Genomic DNA, 17,894 nt, shown 5'->3' with positions numbered 1-17,894 from the left:
CTCGAAAACGAAATGAAAATTGTTTTCTGATAATTAGCAAAGTAAAAATGAAAGAAAACAGATTGAAATAACAGATTTCTCTCATTTTAAAGAAACATTAAAATCTTATATGAAATATTTATTTCAGTCGAAAATTCACGTTAGTCACGTTTAAATTAATGTTTAATGATAGCCTATATCAAAACATTTTAAAATCTGGCACACCTATCTGATATATATATATATATATCGTTAAATGTGCGCTGGCCCTTTAAAATGTCTGTCCAGACTCCAGTGTGTTGTTGTTTGGCGTGGCGGAAGTGTGTTAGGATAAGAGTTACACCTTGGAGCTGCTGATGTGCTTGTCAAAATTTTTAAAAGAGGAGTCGACAGCTAAGCTGAGCACTTGACAGAACTGCTCATTATGCATTCAGTCGGGTCTTGTGGACTTTAAAACAGTCTAACGTCTCTTTAAGAACAAAGCCTCGTTGAGTCTAAGCAGCGTCGGCTAACATCTCCAATTAAATGAATGGAAAGCTCAAGCTAACTGAACTCAGTTAATTCTGTCTCACCATGCCGTCTTACGAAGAATGGAGGAAAACCATTCACTTCTATTATTTCCTTAAATTCTCTCTAAATGTCTATTCGATGCTGTTTTCGGTAAGTGTGCGTTTGAAGTGAAGGTTGTAGGTTACTAGCCTTGCTTTGTTTCTTCAGTGAAAAGCACGCGCTTGCTATGAATGTGTATGCTCACGTGTCTGTGCTGCTGAACGTATATATAGATTGTTGATACATGTTAAATCGAGTTTGGGGCGGTTACGGGATAATTTTGGCTTGAGTATTATTGCTAGGTCGTTCAAATTTATCAGCTGAGCTTTGTTGTTTAAGCAAGGAAACAGACAGGTGTCGCTAGCAGATTTAAAGGCGCAGGACGCTCTTGTTGTTGTGGAATAAATGTGCCACGGTGTGCTTATGTCAGTGAAGGGATTCTGCTTTACATTGGTCTTTCTATAAGATTGGTGGCCATTTATAATAATATTGAAATGATTTAGACGTAGTGCACATTTGTTTTCTGTCATTTCTCGATCATATAACAAATATATTGATAAGGGATCGATTCATAGGCATGTTTTGTAGAAAAGGCATGGTTAGAAATCTTATCTGCTAAAGATATTGATTGGTAATTGATATTTTTAATATGTCAGAATATTTATTTTGGAAAAATTTAATTATAAGATTATTTTGCTCAATTAAGATAAAATAAATAAAAATAATCGACATATTAATTTGAAGGGTTGGAAAGAATTAATTATTTAAGTAAGAAATATTTGCATAATTACTGTTCCCGGTAATTGCTTTATCATATATACCAAACTTGACAATTCTGGCATTGTTTGCTCTTCTTTCACATGTTTTAAACATATTTGTACCTCTTTCTTCCATTGAAAACAACACACACACACACACACACACATATATATATATATATATATATATATATATATATATATATATATATAAATAAATGAGCAATTCCATGCAAATGTCAACCTTGCCATTAAAAAAAAGTTTTCACCAAAATACCGAAACGGTTTTTACGTTTTTTTTTTTAGTTTTTTTTAAGTACTTTAGAAATACTCAATGTCCCTGTCGATGTTTTTAAACAATTTTATTTGATTTACCAAAGTCACATGAATGTCACAGTTATAAAATAAAATCAATCATTTTTTTTTTCTATAGTGCGTCAACTCTTATCCTTTTGATTAGCATTATTTTTGGGGGGTGTGCAGTTTAATTCATAGAATTTCTACAAAGTATGTTGTATACTGCAAACTTGCAGACTTTTTTTGGTCACATCCATAACGCATGCTTATTTTCCTCATTTAAGTACAAAGCATGTTTACAGATTGATATTTTTCTGATCCCGTACATGTGTGGTCAGTTGTTCTGGAAAATACCAGTAGCCATAGACATTCATGGTATTTTTATTTTTTTCTTTTGCTTTGGATGCCAATTATTACCAGTTTTCAACATTCTTCAAAATAGCTTCCTTTTTGTTTAACTGGAGAAGAAGCTTGTAAAGGTTTGAAAACATTTGAAGTCGAGTTAAATGATGAAGAAATTTTTATTTTGGGGTCTGCTATCTCTTTAACGTACAAATAATCATGGACTGATTATTATCAGAAATGATCATTAATAATGTTGCATCCCTAAACATATAAATATTTCATAAGAATTGATTCATTCATTTTCTTTTCGGCTTAGTCCCTTTATTAATCTGGGGTCGCCACAGCGGAATGAACCGCCAACTTATTCAGCATATGTTTTATGCAGCAGACGCCCTTCCTGCTGCAACCCAATACTGAGAAACATCCATACATACTCATTTACACACAAACACACACTCGCGCGCACACACACACTACAGTCAATTTAGCTTACCCAATTCACCTTTAGTGCATGTCTTTGGACTTGTGGGGGAATCCGGAGCACCCGGAGGAAACCCACGTAAACACGAGGAGAGCATGCAAACTTCGAACCAGCAACCTTCTTGCTGTTAGGCGATTGTGTTACCCACTGTGCCACCGTGCTGCCCCAGAATTGGTCATATATTGTGTAATGACCCCCAACAACTGGGATATATTTATTTATTTAGTCAAGGAACACTGTATTCTTCTTGAGTCGCTAGCAAGAGCATTATATTTCCTCACAGGAAATGCAATAAGTCAGTGCCTTATGGGAGTGTCTTTACTATTAGAGATTATGGAACATGATGATACAAGCAGAAAAGCCTCTCGGGATGCTCTTCAGACCTCCATCCGTCTTTTCTTCCCTTCTCTCCACTCTTAAACCTGACTCATAGCTTTTACACTTGCTTTTTCGAACATCACTAAAACACCCCCATCTCTGAACAGAAAGTAACGGAAGTAACCAGGAATTATCTGAAATTGACAGATGACAAAGTCCATCAGTCAGCAAGGCTTATTAAATTACCCTTCCAGGAAGAACAGTCAGGAAAGAAAATTGTAAATGAAGTGGTTTTAATTAGCATGCTTTGTACTAATATAGTCTTTTGTAGGGATACAAATTGACAAAGATGGCTACATCAATCTTATTTATGATTTGCGTCATTCTATTGACAGTGTGTGCATTTCAGCTTAGCATGTTTGTCATCTTATAAGGATTAATCTGAGGAACACAAATGATTTGGGTTTTTTTTGTCATATGAATGATCTGAAGGATTTTGTTTTAATGTCATTTTTTACATGCTTAATCCAGTTTTGTGAATGTAATGTTATGCTTGACTTGTGCTTTGAAACATTGATTTTAGTGTCCTCATGTCGCATGTCTAATCTAGTAGTGTAAACATAATTTTAATAATGATACACTGTGAGCCGGTTGAAAATCAATTAAAATTGTGACTATTTAAATGGGATATATGCACACAAACTTGTAATTTCAGTCAGCCAGCCCCAGGGCTTCCGGTGAATTGTCATCCCTTACAAAATCGCTGTTTAAGATCTGATTTCTTAAAAAACAAAACAAAAAAAAACGTGATCTTCACTACCTGGCTGAGATACGACATTAAGAGGGTATCAGACAAACTAAGAAGCATTGCGGTAAATGAGAATTGTCCACGCCATGTCTTTAAAATATGGAAATTAATTTTACCCCAGTGTTTTCAATGGAGTTTTTGCGCTAACCTGCTGCTAATGACGATGCCTGCATTTAAACGTCTTTAGTCTCTTTTTACACTTTCACAACTAAATAGATGCTTAAGTCTATTTAACTGATTATATTTGAATTACATTACATCATCAATGCTGTAAAAGGAACCTTATGAAATTGAAAATAGTCACATAAATTGTTCACCGGAAGTTCATTATTGGCTGAAAACAATAACAGTGCAGCCCGTTGGGATGTTAAAAGAGTCACAGAACTGCAGGGACAACTGTATTGTGTTTTTTGTGAACTTGCTTTACGTGGCCAGAAGGCCTGACACTTATGACTGTTGATTAATCCATCGACTAATTTGTCAATTATTCGACTCATTCAAATGATTCATTTTATACCAAAATCACTCATTTTACATTTTATTTAACTTTGACATTTAATGCTGTACTTTGAAGGAGTATAAATGTAAACAAGGCCTTGACAAAATGTAAAATGAATGCAGTAGCATAAAAACATGTTCTTAGTCTGAATGGCAGTACTGTATAATGTTCATTAAGTCATTTATGTTAATAGACATGCAATAAAATGTCTGTAGAATGGGCTGAAGTAAATTAATTAATTACAGAAGGCTACATCACATCTGCATATGAATGAATGGAGGAACAGATCAATATAACGTAACGGTTGGTTCTCAGTTCCAGCCCTTGTACCTCAGTGCTTTGCCTGCTTTTTGCTTTGCTTCTTACTGAGTGAACTGTTTTTATTGACAGGGTCTCGTTTATAAGAAACTTTTACTTCACCTCAAAATGTTAATTTGCGCTACACTACAAATTATGGCGTCTTCACACACAGATAAACATACTGGTGAAGTCTGAAATGATATACCTCTGTAATTAAATCAGATTTAATTCACATATTGCCCACTAAAATGCAGTTTGACTCAAATCAACTTGGCATTGGAGTAATGTCAAATTAGAACAAATGTCTGTACAAGAGAAGTACACAAAATGTGCAGAGCTGTAGCATTTCTCAAACACTCATTCACTCGACAGCACACTAACAACTTCACAAACAAAAGACAGCATTTCAAAGAGCTTCTCTTACTTCAAAAAGTTTTTAGAAACTTTATTGTCTGTAGATTTAAAAAGTTCAGATAGTTTACTTGACGACTTCTCTGGTGGTCCATCCTCCATAGTATCCCTTATATGTTTGCTCTTCAGGTGTTCATGCCTCATGTTTTTGCTGCTGCGAAATTATATATACTATAAAGCATTTCTGAGACCATTTTAAATGGTCTGATGCACATTCAGTTGAATTTTTGTTATTCTTTTTTTATTTTGATTCGTAATTTGTTTTAAAAAATCCAGTTTGTATATGAAATTTTATGTGTATTTTTAGTTTACTAATAAATGTGCGGCATGTGAGATATCATGAAAGGTTACTTGTTTAAATAGTCTTAACTAAGTTTTTCATAAATATTGTGAAAAAATTGTATCGTATTGATTGTATCAAATCGTGAGTTGAGTGTATCACTGCATTAACAAATGTAATCTAATAGTGTAGCCACGTTATTGCGTAGTTATGCATGACTTTGTTGTGCATTTTTCTTTTGTGTTTAATCTAATTATGTAAACCTTGATATGCATGACTGCGTAACAGTGCATTGTGCAGTGAAACATTGATTTTAACAACACATTTTTTTTTTTTATCTCATGTCCAATCTAATCATGTAAACGTAATGTTATGAAGTGACTTAATCTGATGTGTCTTGTAGAAATGTTTGACCAGACTCTTGTCCCCTCAGCTGCTCGGTCTGTGTGTGCTGTGTATCGGCGTGTATGCCGAAGTGGAGCGGCAGAAGAATCGCACCCTGGAGGGGGTGTTTTTGGCTCCCGCCGTGGTCCTCATACTGCTGGGTCTTGTCATGTTCACTGTGTCTGTGATTGGAATGGTGGGTTCCCTCAGGGACAACAAGACTCTGCTGCACATGGTGAGTGCGCATCTGTATTGTGTGTGTTTATTCAGGAGAAATCTTGTACCATGTTACCGGTGGGCTGTTTGCACTGTGACGCAATGTAAGTTTTTCTCTGCAGTTTCTTTGCGTTCTGTGTGTCTTGCTGGCTCTCCAGGCGATAGCCCTCATCATTGCTCTGATCTTTGAAAAGACGGTAAGCTGCAAGGAACATTGAGAGTAGAAGGATTGGTGTGTTGTACAGTTTGTTGGTAATGAGTTTGATTTTTCTCTCTCTTTAGACAATCAAATTGTTTCAGAACAGCATACGGGAGGGAATCAAGCACTACTACGATGACTTAGACTTCAAAAATATATTGGATTATGTGCAAGAGAAGGTTGTTTACTTATTTAATTTTTATTATTACGAAACTTAAGTGAATTATACACCTACTCTAATAGGGTCTGTGTCAAGTCAGAGATAAATTATATGTATTTTCCACCAAGAACATGTTTGTGTGTGTACACTCCAGCTAAATCTTGTTTTTAGTTCACCTTTTACTGCTTAACCTTTTTTTGCTTTAAGTGCTTAATGTATGGGATTTGTCTGTATTCTGTATGTGTGTGGTAGAAAATAACAGCTACGAAAGTGTTGCACATTCTTTGTAGGAAAATGCAAACAAGCCCATATAAAATGTAGAAAAATCCAGATGGTTAAAATAAAAAAAAAAAAAAACAGAATATTTAGAGCCAGACCTGCTCTCTTTAGTAACCTCATTATCTGTATTGCTTTACAAGTTAAGCTTAAACAACTAAAAAGTCTAAAAATACCTTTAATAATATGTGGACAAGGCAACACTTCAAGTGTATGTTTTGCAAACCAGACACAAACAAAATGCGTTGCCTCTGTCGACAATATTTTATTTAAAATTGCAGAAGTATATGTAACAACTCCTTTGACTTAGTAATATTACTTCAGGATAGCAGATACCAAAGACACTGTTGCTATGACCATGCTGTCAGTTATTGCAATTTTGGAGAAAAAAAAATTATGTTTCACACACATTATCTCTTGTATTTAAAATAGGATGTCAATCCTGAAACTTTGTGCTGTGTATATGGCCATAGCTTGTGTTAATTATAGTCATTTTTGAGCATCTTAACTGAATTTTCTTATTAACTGTATTAAGGCTTAACAATACTGTATATAGTTTTTGTGTATCGCAGCAATAGTCACATTGCAGGATTAGATTTTTTATTAAAGGTTAAAACATAAATATATTATTATTTTTTTAATTATCTATGCAATAATGTCCATGTTATTTTGCATTTGATTGTTCAAATACTGTAGGACTCCCTGGAAAAGCATAAAGCTCTGCTTATTTATTTATATTTGCCTGTGATTTATGCGGATGGGCTGTATAGGAATATACTTGAAAATCCTATTTGATCTAAATGGATAAAATATTTCTAAATAAACCTATAAAATCAATTGTTCAAATTGTATTCATATCATATATATATATATATATATATATATATATATATATATATATATATATATATATATATATATATATATATATATATATATATATATATATAAATAAATAAATAAATAAATAAATATATATATATTTTTTTATTTATTTATCTATTTATTTATAGAGAGAGAGAGAGAGAGAGAGAGAGAGATTTTTTCTAAAATCATGCAGCCCTATACTGTATGTTATTACATTATCTTAATTAGTTTTCTATGTTTATAAATGAATACACTTCAATTTTTTTAAAGGAAAATATTCATTTTATTCAAAAATAACTTGATTAAAATTGACAATCAAGTCAATAATGCTATTGCAAAAAATGTCTAATAATAAATATATTATTTCTCCCCTCTCTGTACATCACTGCAAATAAATGTAGCACTAGCACATTTAAATGAATTAATAATTAATAAGCAGTGCAGCCAAGTTAATTTTTAATAAAGTTAATCATATAATAATAAATGCTAAATGAGCAGCAAATCAGCAGTGACACAGTATTGGAATAATAACTGCGGAAAATAATAATTATTTTTATTTTTATTATTATTATCATCATCATAATAGCCGTTATTAAAGTTGTTTTAATAATATTTTGTATGAAACATTTGAGGATTTTTTGGTATGATATTATTCTTCTTGTTATTTATTATGAACATTTCACTCAAAGTAATTATTAAAATCCCTTATTGTCCCATGCTTTAACATGCTTTCTGTTTGACCTGTCCAGTTTTCTTGTTGTGGAGGAGACGAGTACAAGGATTGGGAAGTAAACCAGTACCACCTCTGCGATGGCAAGAGTCCTTTGGCCTGTGGCGTTCCTTACACCTGCTGCATCCGTCAAAGTGTTAGTCATTCCCTGCACTTCTCCCGCTCATGAGACTTAAATCAGCACAAATGTCGCCTCTCTACACACAGGTCTGATGAGCAAAAGCCTGCGTCACAGGGTGTTTTTGATGATTTTGCCAGTAATCTTTTTCGCCAAAGAGAAGTTTTTAGAGTGGAGTCAGTCTGACCCACAGGTCTGCAAGGGCAGAAAGCTGATTTTTTTTTTTTTAAGTGGTCGGTTTAGAGAGCTTTCTAGTAAATGCAGTTCTCCATGAGTCAGTGCATCATGACAGATTTAATTTGGCTTGCCTTTGCTGCATAGAGTCTCCTGTACCACTTGCTCTCTCTTTTTGCCTCTCTTTCTGAGTTAATGAATGTTGATTGGGCCCTAATGCACTGTTCTTCTATTGGTATGACAGCTCACTATGCCTTTACAGGCTACAAACGAGACACCACCAACATGATCAAAGCTTCCTTAGAATATTCTTCACATTATGATTGATCTTTTTCAGGTCTTGTTCTAGGTAATATGTATTGGCCTGTGTGAGACTATTGTCTATATTTAGCCTAATATAAGACAGATTAATGGTAACATAATCTGTTTCAAATACTTGAATTTTGATTCAAAATATTTGGTAACACTTTAGGTTAGAAATTCACAACTCATGCTGATAATTACCTGCCTATTATTAATATACACTCAAGGGCCACATTATTAGGTACACATTACTTGTACTTGATTTGAGCCCTATTGTCTTCAGAACTGCCTTAATTCTTCATGGCATAGATTTAACAAGGTATTGGAAATTGGAAATGAAGATTTTGGTCCATATTGACTTGATAGCATCTAGCAGTTGCTGCAGATTTGTTGGCGGCACATCCATGATGTGAATCTCCCTTTCCATCACATCCCAAAGGTGCACTATTGGGTTGAAATCTGGTGACTGTGGAGGCCATTTGAGTACAGTGAACTCATTGTCATGTTCAAGAAACCTGTCTGAGAAGATTTATGACGCTTAATGACATGAAGCCTTATTCTGCTAGAAGTAGCCATCAGAAGATGGGTACGCTGTGGTTATAAAGGGATGGACATGGTCAGCAGTAATACTCAGGTAGGCTGCGGCGTTGCCAAGAAAATATCCCCCACACCATTACACCCCCATTACCAGCCTGAACAGTTGATACAAATCAGGATGGATGCATGTATTCTTGTTGTTGTCACCAAATTCTGCTCCTATCATCCGAATGTCACAGCAGAAATCAAGACTCGTAAGATCAGGCAACATTTTTTCAATAAACTATTGTCCAATTTTGGTGAGCCTGTTCAAATTGTAGCCTCAGTTTTCTGTTTTTAGCTGACTGGAGTGGCACCCGGTGTAGTCTTCTGCTGCTGTAGCCCATCCACCTCTAGGTTCGAAGTGTTCGAACCAGTCTGGCCATTCTTCTCTGACCTCTGGCATCAACAAGGCATTTGTGCCCACTGAACTGCATCTCACTAGATATTTTCACTTTTTTGGACCATTCTCTGTAAACACTACAGATAATTGTGCATGAAAATCCCAGTAGATCAGCAGTTTCTGAAATACTTAGACCAGCCCATCAGGCACCAACAACCATGGCACATTCAAAGTCACTTAAATCACTTTTATTCCCCATTCTGATGCTCTGTTTGAACTGCAGCAGATCGCCTTGATAATGTCTGCATGTCTAAATGCATTGAGTTCCTGCCATGTGATTGGCTGATTAGAAATTTGTGTTAACGAGCAGTTGGACAGGTGTACCTAATAAAGTGGCCGGTGAGTGTATTAAATGTTCATTAGTAGTTATAAAGTACGATTCTGATTCTGCATTCCTTATCCTACACAAAACCTAAACCCAATTTCTAACTTAATAACTATTAATTAACAGCTAATTAGTAATTTATTAAGCAAGTAATGCTAGTTACTGGTTTGCTAATATCATGAATTGTGACCTAAACTAAAGTTTTACCAAATATTCTTATCATTTCTTATGTAATGACACACAAAAAACTATAGCTCATTTAGCCATAATTTTTGTTTAGTTTTATTGAGCTAGGTTTTAAAAATATTGCTTACAAACACAGCAAATTTGTTTTAAAAGGTGTAATGTTTACTTACTGATTGCTGAAATAGTGGTCTGATCATTAAAAGTCAATGCCTTTTAAATTTTAGAGCTTTCATCACATGTGGATTAAAATACATATAACTTTTCTATTTCACACCTCATTATCTTATGTGTAAGCTGATACCGAATAATCATTTTCTTTTTTAGATACTAGAGGTGAAATGTCAGATGGTATGAAAGGAATTGGAGTAGGCTTGTGGGGAGCAGACATGTTTATTTGTAATGTGATTAGATGTTCTGCCTGCTCATCAGTCTTATTCTAGATTCCATCACTGCATTCGTTTTTCTATAATCATATAGTGACAATGAAAAACGCCATGTCTCAAGACCATTTTACGATGATGTTGGTCTTGTCTTAAGATATTTCGGGGAAAGGACAGTTTGGCAATTTTAGGTCATTGTCTATGGCGGTTATGGTTCTGGGTTTTGTAATAAGTCCTGTGTTTTCATTTCTCTCAGGTGGGAGAAGTTGTGAACACCCTTTGTGGCTACAAAACGCTCCATCAGCAGGTAAGTGGAATGTCTGAGCATTCGTTTTTATGGTCCACATTCATCCAATGGCCTTCAACCAGCCGTTACTGACTGCTGACTGACTGACTCATTTCACGTAATACTCGCTTTCACATCCAGTGATGCATTTGGAAAGAATGTTTTGCCGGACATTGACGCGTGAAATCCTATCTAAAGGAGGAACAGTGACAGGGAAAAAAAAACCTCCGATAGCCTTTTCCACAGCAATCATCTATAATGGTGGCTTGTTTGTTCCATAGACAAAAACTAAGCAAAGCCATTAAGAGCGCCGCCTCCATTATGCCATTATGATGGACTCGAGTTGTGATATTTTAACCTTGTTCCCGTCATAGAATCAGCGCTACCTGGCACCTGTGGTGAATGTGATTTCTTTCTCTTGCTCTTTATTACAGCGTGAAGCTTTAGATGGTGTAATTCACGTGCGTGGCTGTATCCATGCTGTGAACCTCTGGATGGGAGACAACATCGGGGCTACTATTGGCATCTGCTGCGCGGTCGGACTGCCACAGGTCTTGTGATCATCTTTCTCTATGTGTGCTTCTTGTTTATTACTGCTATCGTTTTTTTATCCTGAAATTTCTGTTTTTCTGTTCTTTTATTTATCTCCCTTGGCATTCCACATTTCCATTTTGATTGCCTGCTACCTATTCTGTTTGACTCGTCCCTCATTAGAGAGTCCTCGGCCAAACAGTAAATTATAGAAATTGGGCATCTGCACTGACCAGATGCAAATGCCCTAAGAGAGGTGCATGACACTCAGAGAAGCTGGTGCCCAGTTAAAGGCCAAACTTGAAAACCTTAAAACATTGATGGTTTATCATCTCTCTTTTTCTCAAGTTGCTTTTATTGGTGTGACATTTTTTACAGTATTGTACAGTACAATATATATATATATATATATATATATATATATATATATATATATATATATATATATATATATAATCTGTAATGTATTTACATCAATTGAATAAAATATACAATATATTTACTTAATTTATTTAAAACATTGGGAGTATATCATCCCTATCTCTCAAGTTCAAGTTGCTTTTATTGGCGTGGCACTTTGTACAGTATTGCTAAAGCATTTTAGATTGGTATAAAATGTGTAATACACAAACTAGTTACTTTATTAGATACACTGTCCAACTGCTTGTTAATGGAAGCTTCTAATCAGCCAATTACATGGCGAAACTCAATGCATTTAGCCATGTAGACATGGTCAAGACAATCTGCTGCAGCTCAACCCGAGCTTCAGAATGGGGAAGAAAGGTGATGGGTGACATGAACGTGGCATGGTTGTTGGTGCCTGATGTGCTGGTCAGAGTATTTCAGAAACAAAAAAGAGAAAATATATCTAGTCAGTGTCACAAATTCTTTGTTGATGCCAGAGGTCAGAGGAGAATGACTAGACTGGTTCGAGATGATAAAAAGGCAACAATAACTCAAATAAGAGCATCTCTGAACACACAACATGTTTAACCTAGAGACGGATGGGCTACAGCAGCAGAAGACCCCACCAGGTGCCACTCCTGTCAGCTAAGAACAGGAAACTTTTGGACGATAGATGATTGGAAAAATGTTGCCTAGTCTGATGAGTCGATTTCTGCTGCGACATTCAGATGGTAGGGTCAGAATTTGGCATCAACAACAAAAAAGCATGGATCCATCCTGTGTTGTATCAGCAGTTCAGGCTGGTAGTGGTGGTGTAATGGTGTAGGGGATATTTTCTTGGCACACTTTTGGCCCATTAGTACCAATTGAGCATTGCGTCAAGGCCACAGACTACCTGAGTATTGCTGACCATGTCCATCCCTTCTTGACTACAGTGTACCCATCTTCTGAAGGCTACTTCCAGCAGGATAACGCGCCATGTCATTAAGCGCGAATCATCTCACACTGGTTTCTTGAAGATGACTCAATTCAGTTTACTGTACTCAAACCTCCACAGTCACCACAACTCAATTCAATAGAGCACCTTTGGGATGTGGTGGAATGGGAGATTCACATCATGGTTGTGATGCCAGCAAATCTGCAGCAACTGCGTGATGCTAGCATGTCAACATGGACCAATATCTCTAAGGAATATTTCCAGTACCTTGTTGATTTTATGCCACAAATGATTAAGGTTGTTCTGAAGGTGAAAGGGGGTCCAATGCAGTATTAGTAAGGTGTACCTAATTAAGTGGCCAGTGAGTGTATATTTACATAATCAAATAAAAAAAATATACAATTAAAGAGAACAAACAAGAAAAAATGAGAACAAAAACAGATAATACCTTCAATAATTACATTAGTAATAACAAGACTAAAAAGTGTTGATTGTTTAAATAAGGCAAATAATTTAGTTGATTGATTAACTATGTCTTATGTTGTGTATGTTGTACATATATTATTCAGACATTTTAGACGTCTTTTCTCTCTCTGAGGGAAGAGGTCACATTAAATGCAGCCGCATGGCTCTGCTGCCCCATTCCTCCATTAATGCATTAATCCTCTAATTAGAGCAGAGGAACAGTCCACTTACACAGACATGATGGAATATGTGACGAAGCACCTTTCTAGTAAATCACGGTTGCATTAGGGATTGCTTCTGTATGTCCGCAATGTTAAATGTTGTATAATATGCTTTCATTTAGAGAAGAATTGAAAAGGCTCGACTGGTTCTGAGACTTGGAGAATTAAATTGAATATGCTCTGAAATCGCATGCAGAGGCTTTTAAAAATTCATTTGAATACATTACAGATGATATAAAATAATTTTTTTCTGAAAGCAGTGAAGGATCTCTCAACCATCCGTTGTGCTGCTATTTTAAATTAGGAAAAAAAACAAACAAATAAAAATAGCCCCTTTGCCGTTTTTTAAAATCAGTGTTATCTGTAGAGTATTTTAAGCTCCTTTTTGTGGAAATGTGAGAGAACGCATATCTCTTTGCATATTCACAATTTATTTTATTATCATAAACACAACATTTCTTGATTTTGATGTTTTGTTAAATGTGACTTATTTTTATGATGACTATTTAATATATTGTATATTATTTAACGATTAGCTGTTTATTTTTTAGAAATAATTGCTTCCGTGTAATTGCTTCAGTCATCAGTTTTAAATGATTTTTCATAAATAATTCATATACAGTACTGTAGATTCAATGCTTAATAAACTTTTAAAAGTTTAAAAATCAATTATAAAAAAAATTAAGGCCCTAAAAGGTATTAAAAAGTCTTAATCGAGTTTTTACGAGGTCTTAAATTTTGATTAAGTGTTGTCCAAAGTGTTTGACCCCAAAAAAGCATAAATATATTTATTTTCCTCCTAATATTAACAACGGCGTTATAAATCCACGTGATTGGTTCGGGCAGGGGCATGTCCGGCCAAGCTCCTCCGTCCGGGTGATGTCACGTAATTTGCGACAAACGCAGGAAGGTGATTTGATGCCATAGAGCGGAACAGATGGCAAAATGGGAATGTAAGTTTGCGTACTCCTGGTTGGAGAAAGACGAGTTTAAACAGCCGCTGAAGCCTGTCGCTGAAAACAACCGTATATTTTTCAAGCTTTGTTTCTTCTGAGCTTATCTGATCTCTGTTGCATGGTTGATCTCTAAAAATATTCTCAGAAGATCTTTAAAAATTCTTAAAGTATTGAAATTATCATTAGGGTTCCTGCATATACCCTGGAACCACATTTATGTTAAAAATAACTAATATATTTATTTATTTATTTATTTATTTATTAATTTGTCATTTATCTTTCTGTTTTATTGTGCTTTTTCTTTTAGCTTCTTGGTATTCTCCTGAGCTGTGTCTTCTGGAATCTTTTGGTGGAGATGAGCGAGTCTCAAGACATGGTGGACTTTAAGTTCCTGAAACGTGCTGGTTATAAGTACAGCGAGCTGGACCTTTCAGGTGCCGGATGGTGTATGTGTTTACCTCGTGAAGAAGGGTATCTCCCTGTACCTGTAGGAGAGCCTGACACCTGGGCTCCAGATCCCATCCCGTACTACCAGGAGCAAGAGTTCACCCATTCCCAACTGGAGAGCAAAGGACCACATTCAGGTATGGGAATGGATGAAGTGGACAATCGAGCTTAAGAACCACAAAGAAAACTGTATATAAACAAGTGTGCCGTTTCACACTGTGAAAACGTGAAAAAGTGAGTTGGTTGCACTACATGTTGAAAATGTTTTAGGCATGAAAAAAGAGAGTTTTGTATAAAATATTCAATGCTGGAAGGAATCAAGTTAGGAATCTTGGTAACACTTTATAATAACTACACATTATGAACAATTTGTTAAGCATTAGCAAATTAGCAAATTAATAGACGTTAGGAAGCAGTTTATAAATACAGCTACAAAGGCTGTATTCTAGACTTAGTAGCACATGTATAATGTGCTTAATGATTGTGTTTTCATTCTTTAATGATTAATTTTTCATTACTAAATTAAATATTATTTACAAACCATGATTTTTAGAATAGTTGGTGGATTTTATTAGATCATTCAGAATGCGTAAGTAAATGATTTATAAACTTTTCAAGTTAACATTTTATATATCTTATTATTCAAACATTTATTAATAGTTACTTTGTGTGTTAATGAATGCTTTATTAACTCAAGTTTTGTGACCTAATCAAAAGTAAGGACTATTTATGCTTTAAAAAACCCATATAAATGACAATTAAAGGCTCAATTATATTCAGGCAAAAAAAGAAAATAAACTACTTTATTAATTTCTATTCATTTCAAGATACACAAATGAAACTGCATCAAATGAACGTTAAATCTTTGCAATCTTATGTAAAATATCATAATAAAAATCATAATATATTGTTAAATTATTATATTGTTAATGTTTTATCAAATTTTAGGTTATATTTTGACACTCCTGTTATTCAGCAATGTTTAAACTTTACAGTAATTTTATTTTTTATATAAGATTGCAAAGATTTAATGTTTATTTGATGCTAAGGCTTTGTTTTTGTTATTTAAATGGGATTTATAAAGCATAAATAGTATAAAGCATAAATACTTAATACTTTAGATCAGGTCCCAAAACTGAATGAAGTTGAGTTAATAAAGCATTTATTAGCATGCAAATAACTATTAATATGTGCCTGAATAATAAGATGTATAAATGCTAATTTGAATAGTTTATTAATCATTTACTTGCGCATTCGGAATGCTCTTAAAAAAACACCAACAATTCTTAAATAAATGGTTTGTAAATAATGCCATACTTAATTTAGAAATGAAAAATTATTGTTCAAAACGTCATGATTCGCACAAATAATTGCTTCAAACTGTTTTTATTTTACATTCTTCAGGTGATAGAAAACACAAACATTTCGGCACAATGCCTTCCTCAGTGTGTGATACAATCCTCTTACTCCACTCTTTTGTGCCACAATCACATTGCATCATTAGTTAGATGGCCACTCGATGATTAAAAAACAAATTTTCTTTTTAATATACCATAATTAACCACACAAAAAATATTACCTTCACCTTCAAAAACATTATTTCGCAGGAAAATAGTGTATCAATTATCATCATTCACTTATTTATGTCTACATCAATAAAATTCTGACAGTCCAAAACATTAAAAAATACATTTTCATCTAATTATTTGTATCATTACATGTTCAAAATCATATCATATTAATGTAATTAGTGAAAAGTAATGAAATATTAACCATTAATAAAGTACGAAAACGCAATTATTAAGCAAATTATACAAGTGCGTTTAAGTCTGGAATTTAACATTTGTAGCTGTATTTATAAACTGATTGCTAACGTCTATTAATGTAGAGTTTGTTTAACAAATAATCAAGTAACTTTGCTAATGCTTATTAAAAATAATTCACAGTGTGTAGTTATTAAAAAGTGTGACCGGAATCTCTATAGACGTGTTTTACAAGCGTATCTCTTGAAATGCCGTTCACACAGTCAGTTGTTTTTCACCATTTTAATTATTACTGTCTTGTATAGTTTTAGAGTTTGACTTGCTCGTGCTGTAATTTAACACTTTATAAGGTCGATAGAAATGATTCTATGAATTGTTGGCAATCATTTATAATTTTTTATGGTTTTTTTTATATGTAATTGAGGTATATATTGCAATGAATTCAGGGAAATTGTTAGCTTTGGAATTTGTTAGACTATCAATGTTAAAAGTAGCAGATGAAGCTGGACATTCATCTCTTGTAGCTCCACTGTTTCTGAATCGTTTTATATGCATATTTTAAATTGTTTTTATATTACTCTACTTTCATCAAACACACTTTCGGAAAAGGGACAAATGTGGATCTTCAAATTTGTTTTTAAAGTATGTGTGGTTTGTGTAATGAATTCTTCACAGCCACGACTTAAGTAATTGGAATTATTTATTAAGGTGTTTGCCTTAGGTAACTTTTTTCTTTCATTGAGTACCTCGGGCTATTCTGGAATAGCCTAAATTGACTTGAAGTTAATTTGTTGGTAAGATTTCGTCAAACAACAGGGAGCCTTGGCCTTGTGTTAAGCACTATTTAAAGTTTGTCTTCCAGTGTTTGTAATTAACATTTACTTGTCAGAAAGTGCTGTTTTAATTGTGTAGCTCATGTTATCTTCATTAGGTGTGTGATTAAGAAAGAAAGTTTTGCCATTTAATGTCTCATTTTTGTAATAATTTTGAAAATACCTCACTTTGCTAATAGACCTCTCAAAGACATTGCTAAAGATGTACTACTGCACTCCAGCTAATTCAGCTCTGGGTTTGTAGCAGCATTAATGTGACTTTAAATAAAATTGGCTTGAAATGACCTTTTAAATATGTCTTTCGGGTTAATTCTGCATTGTTGAATAAATCATTAAAGCCTCTCAAAGTGTTTCAGAAGTGTCTCAATGTGAAGCAGTGCAAACCACGAGGAACTAGGCTTGTGGATTCTTGGAAACTGGTTTTGTAAACCCTTGAACGCAAGGCATTTTCTAGTGCGTAATTACATGTTTAAGTTGTTCTGCCAAGTGAATGTCCTATAATGACTTCCTAGCGGTTCTGTCAATTGTATCGCTGGTTCTATAATGCTAATGTATTTTTCAGAGAACTCAAATTGCTCTGGTTGAAGCTTGGTGAATTAGGGAGTCTTATTGATGCTGCTATCCGTGCATCATTATTATAGACCAGACACATTAATTCCAGTGCAGGGCGATTTATCTTCAACCTCTCTTTCCATTATTTCCTCAATATTCTCCCCACTTTCCCTTCA

At 34.4% G+C, this 17,894-nt stretch overlaps 1 protein-coding gene across 3 annotated transcripts; it reads left to right on the top strand.

Moving 5' to 3' along the window:
• The first annotated feature begins 280 nt into the window (after positions 1-280).
• On the top strand, positions 281-17,459 carry zgc:110329. Of its 3 annotated transcripts, XR_015490218.1 has the most exons (9): positions 281-639; positions 5,459-5,644; positions 5,748-5,822; positions 5,908-6,003; positions 7,877-7,993; positions 10,579-10,629; positions 11,043-11,159; positions 14,431-15,229; positions 15,740-17,459. XR_015490218.1 is itself a non-coding variant. In NM_001017802.1 (8 exon segments), coding segments are annotated over 8 exon segments (1,041 nt in total). In that variant the 5' UTR covers positions 298-552; the 3' UTR covers positions 14,743-15,359.
• Positions 17,460-17,894: the final 435 nt, after the last annotated feature.

This window comes from Danio rerio, chromosome 5, assembly GCF_052040795.2.
Source record: "Danio rerio strain M-AB ecotype USA chromosome 5, GRCz13ab, whole genome shotgun sequence".
In the NCBI taxonomy this organism is placed as follows: domain Eukaryota; kingdom Metazoa; phylum Chordata; class Actinopteri; order Cypriniformes; family Danionidae; genus Danio; species Danio rerio.
This window is presented reverse-complemented; position numbering and strand designations above follow the sequence as displayed.